Source organism: Schistocerca americana, chromosome 5, assembly GCF_021461395.2.
Source record: "Schistocerca americana isolate TAMUIC-IGC-003095 chromosome 5, iqSchAmer2.1, whole genome shotgun sequence".
Taxonomy (NCBI): Eukaryota; Metazoa; Arthropoda; class Insecta; order Orthoptera; family Acrididae; genus Schistocerca; species Schistocerca americana.
The window spans coordinates 560,960,546-560,981,437 of record NC_060123.1 but is presented as its reverse complement, the minus strand read 5'-3'; the positions used below and the strand labels follow the sequence as shown (position 1 = coordinate 560,981,437).

General features: G+C 42.3%; 1 protein-coding gene across 1 annotated transcript in view; it reads left to right on the top strand.

The window, feature by feature from the left end:
- Window positions 1–20,892, top strand: part of LOC124615512 (cytochrome P450 6k1-like) — a 103,391-nt gene that overhangs the window by 21,564 nt on the left and 60,935 nt on the right. Inside the window, exon 2 of the mRNA XM_047143471.1 lies at window positions 9,373–9,602. Within this exon, the coding sequence (XP_046999427.1) occupies window positions 9,383–9,602 (220 nt within the window). The 5' untranslated portion in view covers window positions 9,373–9,382. The remainder of the gene's footprint in view (window positions 1–9,372; window positions 9,603–20,892) is intronic.

Below are 20,892 nucleotides of genomic sequence, written 5' to 3'. Positions count from 1 at the left end.
GAATGCCATTTTAATTTCAAGTCTTACTGGAGCAGAATTGTTAGAAAGTATATCGAAAACTGACTTGAACCTACGCAATACACTTCATTAAAATTTATCGACGGCTTTCGTATTGACACCCTGCAGCTATGAAACGTCAATTGACAGTCGACAGTATGATTGCAGAGATGTGCGTGCTGCAGCTTCCTACCTGATACGTCTGCTGTAGGATCTCTGATGCCGACGCTCCTTTGTCTTGTTGACAGCTGCTCTGACAAAATACATCTAATAGACTTTTCCTGTTTCTGTAAACGAAATTTTCAGAAGCAATAGCGAACGGCTGGTCGAAAATCGACCCTGACGTGGAGCTCACTGTTTATTTGCACATGACCATAATTTAACTCTTCAGAAACCCGACCCTGACATAGATTCCGATATAATTGTGAATATACCCAACCAGACAATACACAGTTTATTGCGCTAATGACAACAGACCGTTTTATGGGTCGTATTCAACTCCACTTACAGTAGCCCCTCGACATTGCACACCATAGCTTCTCAACTGTCTCTTTCTAATATTATTCAGTAATATTGATTTTATTAATGCACCAAAGCATCTACAATTAGAACGAAATAACATACATAAATATAAATAACATTACATGATAAATAACAAATTGATTTTACATAACAGATTACATTACGTTTGTACACACAAATCCATTATAATCCAAGATAAGCAACGTTAAAAGACAGGGGAAAAAAATCAGGAAATATACATACATACCTTACTAATCTCTTGTAGAACTCTAAACGTAGTAGCAGATATGCTATGCAGTAACGTAAGTCAAATGAGCCTATTACTCATTGTTTTCTGGTTTTCATTGTTCTTTTTCCTTGCTAAAGCACAAAGTACTAAGTTTGCAAATTATAAAGGCGGGTATTCAAGAAAGCTCATCAGATATGTTTCCTCACACAAATGAATACTGATTCTCCACTTCTGGGTTCATCTGCTTTCTGCCCGATTGTGTACCGTACTTCTATAATCACAATGTCGGCCATTAACTAAATAGCCACCGCCTTTGGACTTATCGTCCGTGACCGTCTGTGACTTTTCACCGGGTCGTCTACGATCACGTTGGCATCAAAAATGGTTCAAATGGCTCTGAGCACTATGGGACTCAACTGCTGAGGTCATTAGTCCCCTAGAACTTAGAACTAGTTAAACCTAACTAACCTAAGGACAGCACAAACATCCATGCCCGAGGCAGGATTCGAACCTGCGACCGTAGCGGTCTTGCGGTTCCAGACTGCAGCGCCTTTAACCGCACGGCCACTTCGGCCGGCGACACGTTGGCATCGATCTGACCGCCACATACACAAGTTACATTCGTCACCGAACACCACACAGCGCCACTGTCTTAGCTGACTCTGTATTTACTATTTTCAAGTTTCTGTAGTTTGTAATATGATAGCGGTAACGACACGTGGCAATTCGAGATCTATCTGTTCCCGACGGTTCGTGATGAAACTCTGCCCGTGAACCTCTGCACGGATTTTAACTGTTGTCATTCGCCTATTTGTCAGAGCCAGGCGAACAATCCTACATTCTTCTCGTGGTGTAGTCTTTCTTGAAAACCCATGCCTGCACTTCCTGCCCCGCTTTCGTCCTGAAGCCGTGATGTCAACACACCACATTCTGTAGTTATTGCACTACAACCAACTGTCCGTGCGATCTGTCGGTGTTGATATTCGCATGCCCCTCATTCCAGGAACTTGTTTCTGGAAGTCAGAAAGATCGCGATAAGCGTAAGTGCACGTTCTCTGTACAAGCTGCCTTGCGATCTCCACCTAAAAAGTCTACTAGCTTTAGACACACCTTAAAGCCATCGAAATAAACGTAAGGAAAATCTCAGTCACTTTGTAAGACAAACGTACTCAGTAATGCACAATGCTGTCTAGGTTGTTACATCCCTCGTCAGCTATATTTGAGAACAAAGAGGCGAACTTTGTGTTTATATGACTTGGTGCACGTCTTGTAGGGGCGGTTCCAGAAGTTGGTGATTTAGTTTGAGAATAGTTCCTACTACACTATGTTGAGGCATGGATTAGTATCTATGTGATATTCCAACGCTCATCTTTTCTAAAGTATGCTATTTAATCATCGTCAACTTTCACCATGTGTCAGATGTTTGAGAATAATCCCATGTAGCGTAGGATCTAGGTGGGGTGGGGTTATAGCTGGAGGGTGCGCAGACGTTGCGCACAATTTAACAATTAATTTTGTTGTGACGTTGCTAAGTGTCCAGTAGGACGTCACCTCAGTACGACTGAGGAAAAAAACTACACAAATAAATGATCCAAGTTAATAACTGTATTTATTAGAACACTCAATAAGGAAGTAGAACTCTGGTATGACTGAACACAAAAAGCACTTCCTGGAACAGGTAACTTTCAATAACTAAGCCGGTAACTTTATATGCAGTACAAATCTGCTAGTTCCTCTTACAAAAGTTGTAAGTAGTCTGTTTAGGTTTTTATGTTGGTAACGCCACATAGTGCTGTGTATGGAAATCGCTGACTGCGCTGTGTGAAGGCTGTGGCTGGTTGGACTCATAGTTGGAATATTCGCTATTGTAGTGTTGGGCAGTTGGATGTGAACAGCTCGTAGCGTTGCGCGGTTGGAGGTGAGCCGCCAGCAGTGGTGGATGTGGAGAGAGAGATGCCAGAGTTTTGGGAGGTTACTATAAGCGGACGATCTGGACGTGTGTCCGCCAGAAAAAGGGAGTTTGTAAAGATGGATGTCATATATATATATATATATATATATATATATATATATATATATATATATATATATATATATATATATGATGACTTTTGAACGCTATTAAGGTAAATACATTGTTTCCAGAATGAGATTTTCACTCTGCAGCGGAGTGTGCGCTGATATGAAACTTCCTGGCAGATTAAAACTGTGTGCCGGGCCGAAACTCGAACTCGGGACCTTTGCCTTTCGCGGGCAACCGCTCTACCAACTGAGCTACCCAAGCACGACTCACGCCCCGTCCTCACAGCTTTACTTCTGGCAGTACCTCGTCTCCTACCTTCCAAACTTTACAGCTCTCCTGCGAACCTTGCAGAACTAGCACTCCTGAAAGAAATGATATGCGGAGACATGGCTTAGCCACAGCTTGGGTAGCTCAGTTGGTAGAGCGCTTGCCCGCGAAAGGCAAAGGTCCCGAGTTGAAGTCTCGTTCCGGCACACAGTTTTAATCTGCCAGGAAGTTTTAAATACATTGTTTGTTCTCTATCAAAGTCTTTCATTTGCTAACTATGCCTACCAGTAGTTAGTGCCTTCAGTAGTTAGAATCTTTTATTTAGGTGGCAGTATTGGCGCTCGCTGTATTGCAGTAGTTCGAGTAACGAAGATCTTTGTTAGGTAAGTGATTCATGAAAGGTATAGGTTATTGTTAGTCAGGGCCATTCTTTTGTAGGGATTATTGAAAGTCAGACTGCGTTGCGCTAAAATATTGTGTGTCAGTTTAGTGATGATCAGAATAAGTAAAGAGAGAACTGTCTGAGTACGTTCAGTTTTGCTCAGCTGTTTGAAACTCAAATAACGCAGAAGTTTATCACACAGTCATTCTTAATTTTTCTAAGGGGGCGTTTCAAAGTTCATATCTGCAAAGTTATATTCCAGGATGACTCGCTGGAGGTCTACTGCAGTGGTATTAGTACTGATCTCCAGTGACTGCCACAGACAGCAGCTCGCTGCCTTCTTACCGTAGACTCCAACCGTGGACTTGTCCACCGTGAATTCGCTGTGCACTCGCTGTGGACTGAGTGTAGACTCACTGTACAGGCCACGTGGCATGGAGGCTCACACAGCCCACTCAGTCCACACGCTTGGCTGCTGCTAGCTGCCGTGCGGTTCTAGGCGCTTCAGTCAGGAACCGCGGGACTGCTACGGTCGCACGTTCGAATCCTGCCTCGGGCATGGATGTGTGTGATGTCCTTAGGATAGTTAGGTTTAAGTAGTTCTAAGTTCTAGGGGACTGATGACCTAAGATGTTAATTCCCATAGTGCTCAGAGCCATTTGAACCATTTTTTTTTTTTTTGCTGCTAGCTGGAAGGATAAGTTTCTTGCTCATTGACCCTCCGCATAACATGATGTATCTGATGGGTCAATGGCGTCTACAGAAGGTGCGGCAATGTAGTTCTATCGACTGTGGTGCCGTCTAGGGGCGGCCGTTGCTAAAAGCCTTTCCAAAGGACTGCACCTGCAGATTATGCAACTGGTGACACTGTGCTGTACAGAGGGGTGTCGTATGGCAGACACCAGAGGATGTAACAATTTTATTCAACATCAAAAATTTCAGTTAACTGGACAGAAACCAACCACATTAATGTGGCCACCGCCAATGTTCGACGCTACCGTGTAATAACCACTCACAGTCGGCATGTGACAGCACAAGCATGGACAGTACATATGCGTGTCGGGGATTTGGGTGGGGGAGGGGGGGGGGGGGACTCGGAAGACAGTGCAGTTGTTGTCCTAATGCAGAAACGGAGAGATGTATCTCAAGTCTAAAAGGGCATGATTGTTAACTTTTGGACCAAATGTTAGCATTTCCGAAATTGCTAAGTTTGTAAACTGCTCGCGTAATGCCTTGATAAAAGTACATCGTGCAAGGCGAAATGGCACCATACAAAACCACACCGAGGCAACTGTGGTGCGGGACAGGCCATAAGGCCATAGATGACAGGTGTGAATGACGGTTGCAGAGATGTGTACAGGCGAACAGACATGCAGCTGTTGAGCAACTGACTGCCGAGATGAAACAAGAGGCTAACAGTACTGTCCCCTCGAGGATCGTTCCACAGGCGCCTAGTTCCTGCACCCACTCTGACTGCTCTTCGTCGACGACGAAGGCTAAGAGTTGCACGCCAATGCCGCAACTGCAAGTCCACTAAGTGTGCCACAGTTGGCCTCTTCAGATGAATCATTTTTTATGCCCCATCAGCGTGCAACGTCTGAAAGCAAACGTTCTCTAAAAATCGTCAGAAGGGTCCACGCCGAAGAAGGGGCTTTATTTTTTGGGTAATGTTTTCGGGGTATACACTGGGTATCTCGTTATTGTGGAAGGCACAATGGATCAACACAAGTATGCATCTATCCTTACCGACCATGTCCACCTCTATATCCAGTTTGTTTTTCTTCGGCACAATGGCATCTACCAGCAGGACAATGTAACGTTTCACACAGCTCGCAGTGTAGGTATGTGATTCGGAGAACACCAAGATGAGTTTACCGTGCCACCAGGCCACCAAACTCCTCGGATTTAAACCTCCTCTATAGGGCTGTTCACACCATGGATCCTCAACCGAGAAACCTAGGACAGCTCGCCACGGTACTGGAGTAGTCATAACTCCACATTCCTCTCGGTTGCATCCAGAATCACATTAACTCTCTTCCCAGACGTCTCGCAGGGTCCGTGCTGCGAAAGGCGGTTCTTCAGGCTTTAGACAGGTGGTCACATTAATGTGGCTGGACAGTGTATGTCTGCTCTGAATCACAAAACACAATGCTGCGCGCCCAGTGTGCCATAAATACAACAAGCCATCACTCAGCCCTCGCCGGCCTCTGTGGCCGAGCGGTTCTAGGCGCTTCAGTCCGGGACCGCGTGACCGCTACGGTCACAGGTTGGAGTCCTGCCTCGGGCATGGGTGTTGTGTGATGTCCTTAGGTTAGTTAGGTTTAAGTAGTTGTAAGTTCTAGGGGACTGATGACCTCAGATGTTAAGTCCCATAGTGCTCAGAGCCATTTTGAACTCAGCCCTCGCAAACTTCCGTCCAGGAAGTTGTTTTCACATGGGTACTCCCGACGCGGGTTCTCACATAACACGGTTCAGTGCTACAGTCACAAAGCCACCGGGCTAACATCGTCAATGTTGCGGAAGCACAGTACACAGCGTTTCTTATGACCAGCAGGAACAGTTCTATCGCTTCGCCTGGAATTGCTGTGTGTCGTATGTGCACCAGATAGCGCCAACGCAAATGCTGACAACTTCTTTAAAAAATATAAGTAATTCCATCCATCATCACTGACCGTGTGAACCCAGATGTGTAAGACATCCGCGATGAAATGGGATCATTGGTTAGATGAAAACAGTCATCGTATTTGATAGCACGTCTCTTTATTAATGCTCTGAATTAAAGATTCTGAAAATAAAGGAGCTACCTCTGCGAAAAGACGAAAAGAATGACGCCCATGAGGTAAAACACCGTCGTCATCCAGAATATTGGATGAACTGTATAAGGCATAGTTGTACTGGCGGTTGGCTGAGGTCCCCTTGTCTTCTTCCAGCCTACGAATCCTTCCAGCCTACGAATCCGCCTACTCAGCCAATATTATGAAAGGCGTCTACAGTTCAATCGCTGTATAGCTTGTTATTTTTTTATGAAAATAAAAATTGTTCTCTTGCAGAGGTGCCTTTAACACCGTAACCGTAAAGGTTTTTCTTTCTCTGTGCACAATGGTTCCTTCACACATAGTGTGTAAGTAAGAGTCCCTGCTGCGTGTGGGTGACCGTAATGGGTGTGTGTGTATTGCGTCGTCATTTTTGTATTAAATGATGTTGAGAGAAGGGAAAGAATGAAACCCAACACCGGAACATAGCCTACCCCTTTAGAATATCACCAAGGGACCGCCAAGCTTAAAGACCCCGCCCGACGGAAAGACCACATCAACAGTGTCACATGCTCTAGTTCCATAGAACACAGCAGAGAGATTGGAATGTAATCTAGAACACTGGGCCAAGCTTAAACACCCCATCCTACACGAGGATCACATCGGTCGTGTCACATGCTCTAGTTCCGCAGGACACAGTACAGAGTTCGGAATGTAATCCAGATTACTCGGCCAAATGTTTTTTATTCCAGTCTTTGATCACAATATCAGTTCTTCTGACGTTGACCGGTTTCAGTTCGTGATGACCATCCTCAGATCTACAGTATACAAATATACACACCTAGTGACCAGTGTGTCTTTCAACACAATACAGCAACACGTATTACAAGATACTATCATACATCAGGGAAATGTACTGATAAAATACAGTAAAACGTTCCTTTTCTACACCATGTCCTAAAGTGGTAAGGCCATAATGGCATCGTCAAAATATATAAATACAGCCAGAACAGCGCTGTTTTTTGCGTAAATGATGACTACATCTAAGCCCACAGTAGCTCCGTCTATGTAAGATGTGGTAAACAGATTTCTGGTAGCTACTGTACTTCAGTAGCCAGTAGCAGTAATGACTGTGTGGACGATGTGGCCTATTCTACACCTTATTTTAGATCTATGTGACGATGCTGTGCTGACTATATTTATATGTTTTGACGATACCATTATGGCCTTACTAGTTTAGGACATGGTTTACAAAAGGTACGTTTTACTGTATTTTATCTGTACATTTCCCTGGTTGTATGATAGTATATTGTGATACGTGTTGCTGCATTGTGTTGAAAGAACACGTCTCATTAGGTGTATATATTTGTATATAGTAGATCTGAGGATGGTCATCACGGACTGAAACCGGTCATCGTCAAAAGAATTTATATTGTGATCGAAGACTGGAATAAAAAACATTTGACAGTGTTGGATCACTGTTCGTACACGCGACTATGTCACAGCTGGTGACACTCGGCCAAGCTTAAAGACCCCGTCCGATGGGAGGACCACTTCAATCGTGTGACATGCTCTAGTTCCACAGGACACAGTACAGAAATTGGAATGTAATCAAGAACACTGAGCCGAACTTAAAGACCCTGTCTGATGGCAGGACCACATCAATCGTGTCACATGCTGTAGTTCCATGGAATACAGTACAGAGATTGGAATTTAATCCACAACACTGGCTCAAAGTATGGTGACCGTAAATTCTTTATGCACACGCATGTTGACGGTTGTCACCTACTGTAACATTAAGATGCAACACCTCCAGTCACCGGAAGATGTTACAGTATATCACCCCACTGTATACGATACATTGGCACTGCTAACACTATCCCACAACCGCTCGATGAGGTGTGCCTCAACATGTTAAGGAAGACGACATTTTTATAAGTTTCGGCTAAGGAAGCGATTCTAGAATCTCAACAGCAGATTTCCTGAAAAGACTCAGAGCTTTAGCCATGGAAGTGTGTAACAAAGAATGGCAGTAGTTCTCCAGAAGTAGGGAACCAACCTGCACCAAAACATGCCTCATTTTACCAGTGTACCACTGGTATGACAAAAGCGTAATGTTCAGTGAGGTTCGGTACCACTACTCTAGGAATTACCCTCACTGCCGTCAGTCACGGATGCTACTAGAACCAACCATACTGCACTGATCTTACAACATCTCGTTCTGTGCATGTAGTGAAGAGGACACCATGTCTCTTTCGATTGCACAAACTGGCATGATTGCACAGGTTTGCTAAAACTGAATTGTCCCCTGCCGCTGTTGTCATCAGAGAATATCTGGAACCTACACAGACTCTTGTACTTAAGGCAGTTTGGGTCCGAATGTAATAATAAAACGTATACAGTGTTGAGTGCAATAGTTAACAAGCTGTAAACTGTTTATTTGACTGCATTGAATTGCCTGCTCTCGAAAACCTCGGTGAACCGTTTACATAAGCAAAATTTCTCATGTTCTCACACACTGTGAAAGTAAATACAGCACTGGTTTCTTTCTGTCCATCAAAAAATTGAGAATCAGCATCGAAATATTAGTGCTGTATGTTGCAGCACAAAGTAATTGTCTGAAGGCTGAAGAGCTGAGTTGTAAAGTGAATTTCTGTCACATTCTCAGCCAAAACCTTTAACAATATCCCTCATTTGAACTGAAGTCTGATAAGCAGAAAATAGCACATAGGACGAGGTTTCAGATTCGAGGGTCTTGTATTTCAGTGAGATAGTGTCTTATCGGTGTGGGGACTCCTGTCTCTTTCTGAGTCTTCATTTACTCTCGAGCAACTAATTGCTCTCACTGGAGTGCTACTATTACGTCTGGTCGTTTTCAAAGATTTATCGTTAAGTCTCAAAGAAGGTCAGTAAGAGAGGATCGACAAGAAGATCGGTGTTTAGACTCCTATCACATTTTGAATCTTCATTTACACTCGGGCAACTAATTGTTCTCACTGGAATGCTACTAATACGTCTGGTCGTTTTCAAAGATTTATCGTTAACTCTCAACGAACGTCAGTAAGAGAGGATCGACAAGAAGTGAGAGAAGCAGGCGATTAGAAAGAGATGAATGTGTTCATATCTTACACACAGCACTTGATAAATGTTTGCCAATACTTCGCAGGGCTGACAACAGTGTCCTTTTCTCATGTTACAGACTTGGTAAAATGGGCTTGTATGCGGAGTCGTGGCTCACGGAGCTGTTGGTAGCCCTGTCACTGGTGACAGTGGCGGTGTACATGTGGTTCTCCCAGTCGTACAAGTACTGGCAGAAGAAAGGAGTGCCCTACTTGGAGCCACAGTTTCCGTTTGGCAATATCTACAAGAGTTTTGTGGGCAAGCAGTCCATGCCCATGGACGTCACTGACGCATACCGGCAGCTCAAAGGTAAGACAACTCACACATACGCTATATAACGGAAAAATCGGGTATCTGGTGCAACAAGTCAACTGTTCTAAATGTTCAACAGCTTTGTCTGTAAAATAAAATTTTTGTGAAACTAGTCATAACCCTAACAATAGCAACGCATTTTCAATAACACGTACTACAAAATTTAAAAAAAAATTGTTAACTGTTGATGACTTTATACTTTTTAAACGGGTCCTGATGTGTAAGAATAGTCGAGACCCCGAAAATATCTTTTAGAACACCCTTATCAATTCCAATACACTTTCAATAATGTGCTACCAAAAAGTAAGGGGGGTACTTTATGACCACCAAAAAATATTTTTCAATGTAGATATTGCTAATTGTTGTTAACTTTTACCCACAACATACATGTTGATGTGTAAACAGGGCCCAGAATCTAAAAATATTGAATGTTATATTCATTGTGAAAAGACACATCTGGTTGTTGTTGTTGTGGTCTTCAGTCCTGAGACTGGTTTGATGCAGCTCTCCATGCTACTCTATCCTGTGCAAGCTTCTTCATCTCCCAGTACCTACTGCAACCTACATCCTTCTGAATCTGCTTAGTGTATTGATGTCTTGGTCTCCCTCTACGATTTTTACCCTCCACGCTGCCCTCCAATGCTAAATTTGTGATCCCTTGATGCCTTAAAACATGCCCTACCAACCGATCCCTTCTTCTAGTCAAGTTGTGCCACAAACTTCTCTTCTCCCCAATCCTATTCAATACCTCCTCATTAGTTACGTGATCTACCCACCTTATCTTCAGCATTCTTCTGTAGCACCACATTTCGAAAGCTTCTATTCTCTTCTTGTCCAAACTGGTTATCGTCCATGTTTCACTTCCATACATGGCTACACTCCATACAAATACTTTCAGAAACGACTTCCTGACACTTAAATCTGTACTCGATATTAACAAATTTCTCTTCTTCAGAAACGTTTTCCTTGCCATTGCCAGTCTACATTTTATATTCTCTCTACTTGGACCATCATCAGTTATTTTGTTCCCTAAATAGCAAAACTCCTTTACTACTTGAAGTGTCTCATTTCCTAATCTAATTCCCTCAGCATCACCCGACTTAATTCGACTACATTCCATTATCCTCGTTTTGTTTTTGTTGATGTTCATCTTATATCCTCCTTTCAAGACACTGTCCATTCCGTTCAACTGCTCTTCCAAGTCCTTTGCTGTCTCTGACAGAATTACAATGTCATCGGCGAACCTCAACGTTTTTATTTCTTCTCCGTGGACTTTAATACCTACTCAGAATTTTTCTTTTGTTTCCTTTACAGCTTGCTCAATATACAGATTGAACACATCTGGCACTAAAACTTAAATTTTTCGTTAAGTTCAGATGAAAACTTTAAAATATCTACGGAATCCGGTAGAAGACTTCATTGGGAACGATAAACCTTTTCTTTCTAAATTAAAAAATATAATGTACCTGACTAGATTACCATATTTTCAAATGTAGGGCATATAGTACGCCCACCCCCACCCCGCACCCCTCGATATTGCGAGTTTTAATACTCTGTAATTTGAGTGTAAAGTTTATTTACATGACCCAGAATTGTTTCACGGGTATAATTTCAACACAACTTACTAGAAGTGGGTTGATTATCTGATGCTTGCGTTACAGGTTTTCCCAGTCGTTTCGTAGAGGACGATTGGAATTTCTTGCTGTGAGTCGAACTTCTACTTTTCCAATCGCTTATCCTTACTCTTGCTAGAGAAAAATATAATCGACAGTTTCTGTGAATTCGAGGACATGAATGTTCCTCTTCCCATGAAGATAAATTTGACTCCGTTAACGACGATTGGAGAGGAAGGGAACTGCACTTGACTTATGTCGCCTGACAATAGAACATTTGCGTTACGAAACCGCAGGCAGATCTCTGAAGGTGATCCCATGAAACTATCAAAACGTTTTGATCAATCGTTATAGAAACAAGAGCAAAGAAGCTGCCTCATATTTTGATACCAATAAATTTATAGGCCTCCCCTGAACCATGGACCTTGTCGTTGGTGGTTAGACTTGCGTGTCTCAGCGATACAAATAGCCGTACCGTAGGTGCAACTACAACGGAGGGGTATCTGTTGAGAGGCCAGACAAACGTGTGGTTCCTGAGGAGGGGCGGCATCCATTTCAGTAGTTGCATGGGCAACAGTCGGGATGATTGACTGATCTGGCCTTGTAACATTAACCAAAACTTCCTTGCTGTGCTAGTACTGCGAATGGCTGAAAGCAAGGGGAAACCACAGCCGTAACTTTTCCCGAGGGCATGCAGCTGTACTGTATGGTTAAATGATGATGGCGTCCCCTTGGGTAAAATATTCCGGAGGTAAAATAGCCCCACATTTGGATCTCCGGGCGGGGACTACTCAGGAGGACGTCGTCATCAGGAGAAACAAAACTGGCGTTCTACGGATCGGAGCCTGTAATGTCAGGTCCCTTAATTGGATAGGTACGAGTAGGTTAGAAAATTCAAAAAGGGAAATGGGCAGGTTAAAGCTAGATATAGTGGGAATTAGTGACGTTCGGTGGCAGGATGAACAAGAATTCTGGTGAGGTGAATACAGGGTTATAAATATAAAATCAAATAGGGGTAATGCAGGAGTGGATTTAATAATCAATAAAAAATAGGAACGCGGGTAAGCTACTACGAACAGCATAGTGAACGAATTATAATAGCCAAGATAGACACGAATCCCACGCCTACAACAGTAGTACAAGTTTATTAGCCCATTAGCTCTGCCAATGACGAAGAGATTGAAGAAATGTATCATGAGATAAAAGAGATTATTCAGATAGTGAAGGGAGACGAAAATTTACTAGTCGTGGGGGACTGGAATTCGATAGCAGGAAAAGGAAGAAAAGGAAAAGTGGTAGGTGAATATGGAATAGGGGCAAGGAATGAAAGAGGAAGCTGCCTGGTGGAATTCTGCACAGAGCATAACTTAATCGTAGCTAACACTTGATTTAAGAATCATGAAAGAAGGCTGTACACGTGGATGAGGCCTGGAGACACTGGAAGGTTTCAAACTGATTATATAATGGTAAGACAGAGGTTTAGGAACCAGATTTAAATTGTAAGACATTTCCAGGGACAGATGTGGACTCTGACCACAAACTATTGGTTATGAGATTATGAACTGTCAATTAAAACTGAAGAAATTGCAAAAAGGTGGGAATTTAAGGAGATGGGATGAACTGAAAGACCCAGAGATTGTAGAGAGCTTGAGAAAGGGCATTAGGGAACGATTGACAAGAACGGGGGGAAGAAATACAGTAGAAGAAGAGTGGGTGGCTTTGAGAGATGAAATACCGAAGGCAGCAGGGGATCAAGAAGGTAAAAAGACGAGGGCTAGTAGAAATCGTTGGGTAACAGAAGAGATATTGAATTTAAATATAAAAATGCAGTAAATGAAGCAGGCAAAAAGGAATACAAACGTCTCAAAAATGAGATCGACACGAAGTGCAAAATTGGCTAAGCATGGATGGCTAGAGGACAAATGTAAAGATGTAGAGGCATATATCACTAGGGGTAAGATATACTGCCTACAGGAAAATTAAAGATACCTTTGGATGAAAGAAAACCACGTGTATGAATATCAAGAACTCAGATGGGAAACCAGTTCTAAGCAAAGAAGGGAAAGTAGAAAGGTGGAAGGAGTATATAGGTCTATACAAGGGAGATGTGCTGGAGGGCAATATTATGGAAATGGAAGAGGATGTAGATGAAGATGAAATGGGAGATATGATACTGCCTGAAGAATTTGACACAGCACTAAAGGACCTAAGTCGAAACAAGGCCCCAGGAGTAGACAACATTCCATTAGAACTACTGATAGCCTTGGGAGAGCCAGGCCTAACAAAACTCTGCCATTTGGTGAGCAAGATGTATGAGAAGGGCGAAATACCCTCAGACTTCAAGAAGAATATAATAATTCCAATTCCAAAGAAAGCAGGTGTTGACAGGTGTGAAAATTACCGAACTATCAGTTTAATACGTCACGGCTGCAAAATACTAATACGAATTCTTTACAGACGAATGGAAAAACTAGTAGAAGCCGACCTCGGGGACGATCAGTTTGGATTCCGTAAAATTTTGGAACGCGTGAGGCAATACTTTCCCTACGACTTATATTAGAAGATAGATTAAGGAAAGGCAAACCTATATTTCTAGTATTTGTAGACTTAGAGAAAGCTTTTGACAATGTTGACTGGAATACTCTCTTTCAAATTCTGAAGGTGGCAGGGATCAATTACAGGGAGCGAAAGACTAATTACAATTTGTGCAAAAACCAGATGGCACTTATAAGAGTCGAGGGGCATGAAAGGGAAGCAGTGGTTGGGAAGAGAGTAAGACAGGGTTGTAGCCTATCCCCGATGTTATTCAATCTGTATATTGAGCAAACAGTAAAGGAAACAAAAGAAAAATTCGGAGTACGTACTAAAATCCATGGAGAAGAAATAAAAACTTTGAGGTTCGCCGATGACATTGTAATTCTGTCAGAGACAGCAAAGGACTTGGAAGAGCAGTTGAACGGAATGGAAAGCGTCTTGATAGGAGGATACAATATGAACATCAACAAAAGCAAAACCACGATAATGGAATGTAGTCGAATGAAGTCACGTGATGCTGAAGGAATTAGATTAGGAAATGAGACACTTAAAATAGTAGAGGAGTTTTGGTATTTGGGGAGCAAAATAACTGATTATGGTCGAAATAGAGAGGATATAAAATGTATACTGGCTATGGGAAGGAAAGCGTTTCTGAAGAAGAGAAATTTGTTAACATCGAGTATAGATTTAAGTGTTAAGAAGTCTTTTCTGAAAGTATTTTTGTGGAGTGTAGCCGTATATGGGAGTGAAACATGGACGATAACTAGTTTAGAGAATAGAAGATTTCGATATGTGGTGTTACAGAAGAATTCTGAAGATTAGATGGGTAGATCATGCAACGAATGAGGAAGTACTGAATAGAATTTGGGAGAAGAGGACTTTGTGGCACAACTTGATTAGAAGAAGGGATCAGATTGTAGGACACGTTCTGAGGCATTAAGGGATGACCAATTTAGTATTCGAGGACAGCGTGGAGGGTAAAAATCGTAGAGGGAGACCAATAGATGAATACACTAAGCAGATTTAGAAGGATATAGGTTGCAGTAGGTACTGGGAGATGAAGAAGCTTGCACAGGATAGAGTAGAATGGAGCGATGCATCAAACCAGTCTCTGGACTGAAGACCAGAACAACAAATTTATAGAAATGGAGACTGTGTAATTGTTCTCCAAAAAGTGATAACAACGTAAGATAACAGGCAAGAAGAATATAGTTGATACAAGTGAAAAAGCAGAGCCTTTGCTGTTTGCAGACTTTTCATTTGACTCTCAGGAACTCTCGTATAAAAACACGTTTGTTAATGAAAATGACAATCAAGAATTTTTTATAGCTTTTTGGGATAGCTACGTTGGCGTGACGATTTAATACACTACTAATTCCAGGAATGTTTCCACTTACATTAATGAGTTTCTTTTGATTACGTAATTATTATCGTTATTAGTAGTGACGAAAATTCAAATTAGTTCACGTCCCCCTTCACTATCCGCGCCTGAGTTTTAAGATTGTTAATTGTTCTATCACATACCTATTTTGACATGGACAACATTAACTATTCCCTTACTAATTTTCTTTGTCTCAGATGGCGTTAATCGCTCTAATTTATTTGCAATCGACTACGAAACAAATAGGTTCCATTATCAGGCTCTGTTATCGATGTCGTGTACTACTGCAAGTATATCCCAGCATTTCGTAATATACTTGCGGTGGTATATCGCATCGATAACCGTACTAAAATATCGGAAAATAGAGCTGCAATAGTTTCGAAATTGAGAGCAAATAAGTTAAAACATTCTACATAGATGAGTGGTAGAAAACTAATAATGGAAGACAATTCTTCGAATTACGTAGAGCGGTCGGAGGTACACAAGACCTGCTCTCTGGACTGAAAACAACTTGCAGTTACGACAAAGACCCACGAGCTTTTTTATGAAAAATTTGAGATATTCCCTGCGGGTATCAACGAGGATGAGAACATTGGCGTTCTCTGATACTGCAAGTACGCTATGGAATAGCAAAAGCGCTGTTTATCTCGCATTTCATGCATTATCTGGCCACATGAAAAAATCCGTATGTCACAGACTGATGACAGTGTTGAGATGCCTAATCATAGCATCGATCCTGGTCTACATGAATTTGTAATTAAACATGGGTGAACGGTTCTTATAAATGCATATCAACTACCTTCTTGTGTGAAGAACGAAAAGAGCACCAAACGATAAACCAGGGCTTTGATTAAGGACCCTTTGATCAATGAGGACAACCATCTGTTGGTGGACACGGACCAAAGGAAAGTTGCTCCTAGTATGAGGTCCTTTTGACGGTGTACATCGATAGGTTGTATCACAGCCAAGGCTACCAAGAACTTCATGAAACACATTTTCTTCTTCAGTGTTAGAGATTCGACATTGAATAATTTGGTGAAGGAAATGTGCTTCGTAGATCAAATCCATCCATGACCGAGACTTCACAGTTATTTATCTCACAGTCAATTACGACAACGGTCTTGTTGCGTATTTTAATAGCAAGCACGCAAAAAGCCCAAAAACCGCCAGAAAGTCTGCTGGTGACGTACTTCGTGCCGTAAAGATTAGTTCTCCAAAAACTGATGTACGAAGAAGTTACTCATTACATCATGCAGGCCGCCAGAAAATAAAAGAATTAAACGCCATATTTAGGGACTCCAGTCGATGGCGACTGATGCTTGAAGTGCTTTGACGCTTAGAGTCGCGCTTGTGTGGTGCAACGGAACAGCTTTTATTAATACTGTCTCCCTTCTAGTTCCCCGGTCTTACTTCGTTCCAACACTTGAGGGCTGTTGTCTCAAAAGACTGCTCGAGAATGCCAAAATGGGAAATCACATGATTCACTCGGATCCTTCCTACAGGATCCGCTTGCAGGTTTGATAAGCACTTACCTGTTGTTCAGCTTCATGGCAGTTTCAGACTCATTCAAAGGTGATCTGACCGAAGATTTGTTACAGCACCGTAGAATGGAGATATCTGACCACAACTTGAAATAAACCATTTACAATGACGCTCTACGAACTGTTCAAAACGTGGTTAAGTCAAACTGTGAAACTTACTCAAGTTCGTTTGGTCTACCTGCTCCTTAACTAGCTGCTGCCATAAACTCTATGGTACTGGAAAAAATTCTAACAGCGTACCGTATGTATTTATCAACTTAATCACCAAGTTCAGCAGATCCTGCCTCAACTTCACGACATAATAATCATTCAAAGATTTGATGAAGGAGAATCAACAATTCTTTTCTTAAGCTTCCCATTCTACGTTAGAAAGTCTTTGTTATTCAGTCCTTTGCTTTCCCAGCTGTGAAAAGGTTTTGTTGCTCCAGTAAATCACATTATCACCAGATGGCAAGGTACCCCTTTCACCGTGAAATCTCTCATTGGACTTCGCAAAAACTGACGGTCCCCACTGCAAAATCTCGAAAAACTAAGAATGAACTTTTATCTTCAGATGCTGCCAATTTTTGTCATGAATGAGTTTATCATGCATAACAAATGTGCGATTGAAAATTTGAACCTGACTCTACAAGATATTATAAATAATTTGTTTATACGGGGGATCCAGTTGTTGTGTTATCAGCAGACACTACTGGGATATTCACACAAATGAGATGTTTGATGTGATAGAGCTAATGGATTCACTTTGATAAGTTATCCCGGACACAAAAAAAAAAATGGCTCTGAGTACTATGGGACTCAACGGCTGTGGTCATAAGTCCCCTAGAACTTAGAACTACTTAAACCTAACTAACCTAAGGACATCACACACATCCATGCCCTAGGCAGGATTCGAACCTGCGACCGTAGCGGTCATGCGGTTCCAGACTGTAGCGCCTTTAACCGGACACACTAATTGCATTTTTACGTTCATGATGGTTGCATTATTGAAGACTGGCGGGGAATTCATCGTTGCGGACAAACTGCGAAGAATTTGTTGGTCGAAGTTTTCAGGCAAATCGAATAATCCACCATGTTCAGAAACTCAACCGGCATATTCAGAAATATTTAAAAGAAGAGCAAGAAGAAAGAGAAGTAAGATCTCGGCCTTTCTACCGTATATGGGATATACTTCTTTAAAAACTGCTTGAATAGTGAAGGAGAATTAAGTGGATGTGGTCTTCCTACCGCCGCAGCTCTTCTGGGATTTGTGAAGGATAATTTGCTTTCACGAAAGGCGCGTATACACGAAATTCCTTGAGAGTGTAGTAAAAAGCATGTGGGACAAACAGTACGAACTGTAAAAGAACGTTGCATTGAACACCAGCGAAATTCTCGCCTACTACCGCCTAACAAATATGCAGTGGATGAACTGAGTATTTCCACTGGTAATTACGTACACCCTGACCACAGCCTCATCCCATTGGGATTCAGTGATCAAGAAAGCTGTCGGAGTATTATTAGCAGACAACCAGCCTAACCGAGACGAGGGTTTCAAGCTCTACAGGTGATGGAAACCCATCATTTCAAGTCTGCGCTCTTAAAGGGAATTTCGTTCTAGGTCTTCAGTGCGTGGCACTGCAACATATGCCATCCATAATAATCAACCAAATACTTGTTAAGCATCTGTGCATTCACAGACTGAGCGCTTGCTTGTTTTCCTCTTCGAGGTGTTAAGTTTTAGCTATGAGGGACGCTCGCGTTATCAACAGTATTATCTTTGGCCTGTGTATTCCACAGTGTAAAGTGCGTTAAACTCTTTTAAGCGACTCACCTTGAGAATAGCTGCAACGTTGTCAGCCGAAATATCAGACACGAGTCAATAATATTCCATATTCACTCCCGACAAAGATGGACTATAACGGATAATTTTTTTCCGCTTGGTTTTTTTAAGTTCTGACTGTACCAAGAGAGCTACCACGCTGTCACGATGTAATCAAAAATGACAAAAAGCATCCATAACAATAAATTGCTGGCTTCATAACATAAAATCTGTCCACTGATGTCGCTCTCGAATAGCAACAATAACTGCGCTACCCAGTCGAATTATTACGACTTGTAACTGCAAGGAATTCCCTACTATGAACTTAATCTGAAGCTGGTGGTTCCAACAACACTACCGCATAACGTGAGGGACCGAGAGTGTTAGATGTAGTGAGCATGGTGACAAAGTCATGAAAAAGGATGTAAATGAAGACACAATTTCAAGTGGGTCCACTAAAGGAGAACTTTTTTTTCCCCCTTGCAGGACTTCTGTCACATTATACTTGCCGTTCACATTCATGCTTCTTCAGCTTCCATAAAAAATTGCTCTTGGTATGACCATAAACTGAAGTAAAATCCTTTCAATGTTTGGTCCCCATTTGGAGAGACAGTATTCCAGTTACGCGCAAATTTACGAGGCTTACTCCCAAGTACAAAGTAGAAGCAACATCCAAACACGGTGTAAACTATTACTGTTTACAGAGCATCCCAGTGGTATATATGACGTCGAATATGAGACACTTGTGGTCTATCAAACCGGACAACCTCCTCAAATTGGCATACAAACGCCACCTAAACTACAACGCTTGCGCGCCGCTCTACATTTTGCAATATGCGATCGCTCTCTTAGGTCACCGACTTAGTTGGATGTTTCGTTAACATTATTAATTTGAAACAAAACGATTTAATTTTCATTTCATGGTGTTAATATCCACAATATTTTAGACAAAATTTTCACAAACGTCATTTTGTAAATGCAAGAACAAAGGGTTTTGAATACTGAAAGACGATCTTAACCAAAATATCGCTCTTATGTGGCTTACGTAGACCAATTTTGGGCTGTTTTCAGGCTTCATATATCACAAATGTCCTCTATCGATTCGTTCGTCTTGATTTCACCTGCAACACTGTAGTATGTTGTAAACATTTGTCGTTTACGTGCTCTGTATACAGTCTAAAACAAAAAAGGAAAAAAGACACACCACGAAGGAATTACCTTAATGGGACGCAAACCGGTAGATCTGATATATATATTCGGACATGCAGATGGTTACAATTTCAAAAAAACCGGATGATTTATTTAAGAGAAATACCTTAACAATTTGAGAGATCAATAAAGCGTTAGTCCACCTCTGGCCCTCATGCAGGTTATTATTCGATTTGTCATCGGTTAACAGAGTTGATGGATGTTCTCGTGAGGGATATAGTGCCAAATGCTGACCAACTGACGCGCTAGATCGTCAAAATCCCGAGCTGGTTGGAGGGCACTGCCCCTATTTCTCCTAAGGCTCTCAATTGGGAAGAGATCCGGAGACCATGCTGGCCCAGATACGGTTTGGCAAGTACGAATACAGGAAGTAAAAGTCTCGCCGTGTGCGGGCAGGCATTATCATGCTGAAACGCAAGCCCAGGATGACGTACCGTGAAGGGCAACAAAACGAGGCGTAGAATATCGTCAACCTTCCGCTGTGCTGTGAGGGTGCCGCGGATGACAAACAAAGGGGTCGTGCTATGAAAAGAAGTGGCACCCCACACCATCATCCCTGGCTGTCGGGCCGTATGGCGGGCGACAGGCAGGTCAGTATCCGACTGCTGTCAAGGGCATCTTCAGACATGTCTTCGCTGATCGTCGCGGCTCAGTACGAAGCGGGACTCATCACTGAAGACAATTAAACTCCACTGAATGAGGTTATAGGCCCTAGACGTTTATGGAAATGTCCCAGACAGCGGTGAAACACCAGTCTGACCGTCGCTCGCCATGCGGCTCGACAGCCAGGAGTGATGGTATGGGGTGCCATTATTTTTCCTGTCATAGCAGGATCCCTTTCGTTGACATCCGCTGCCCTCTTACAGCAGGGCTTGTTTGCCAAACCCTACCATGCCCATCAAAGTAGCAGCATTTCCTCCCTATTGACAACGTATGTAGCATTGTGGGCAGAGCTCTCCAACCAGCTGGAGATTTTGACGGTCTAACGGACCAGTTGGACAGAATATTCCATGATATCCCTCAGCAGGACATGCAACAACTCTCTCGAACAATGCCAAGCCGAAAAACTGCCTGCATAAGGGTCAGAGGTAGACCAACGCGTTATTGATTTTCTCAATTTGTTAAACCCTTTCTCTTGAATAAATCATACAATGTTTCTGTACATCTACATCACGTCCTCCGATTTCCGTCCCATTCGGATAATCCC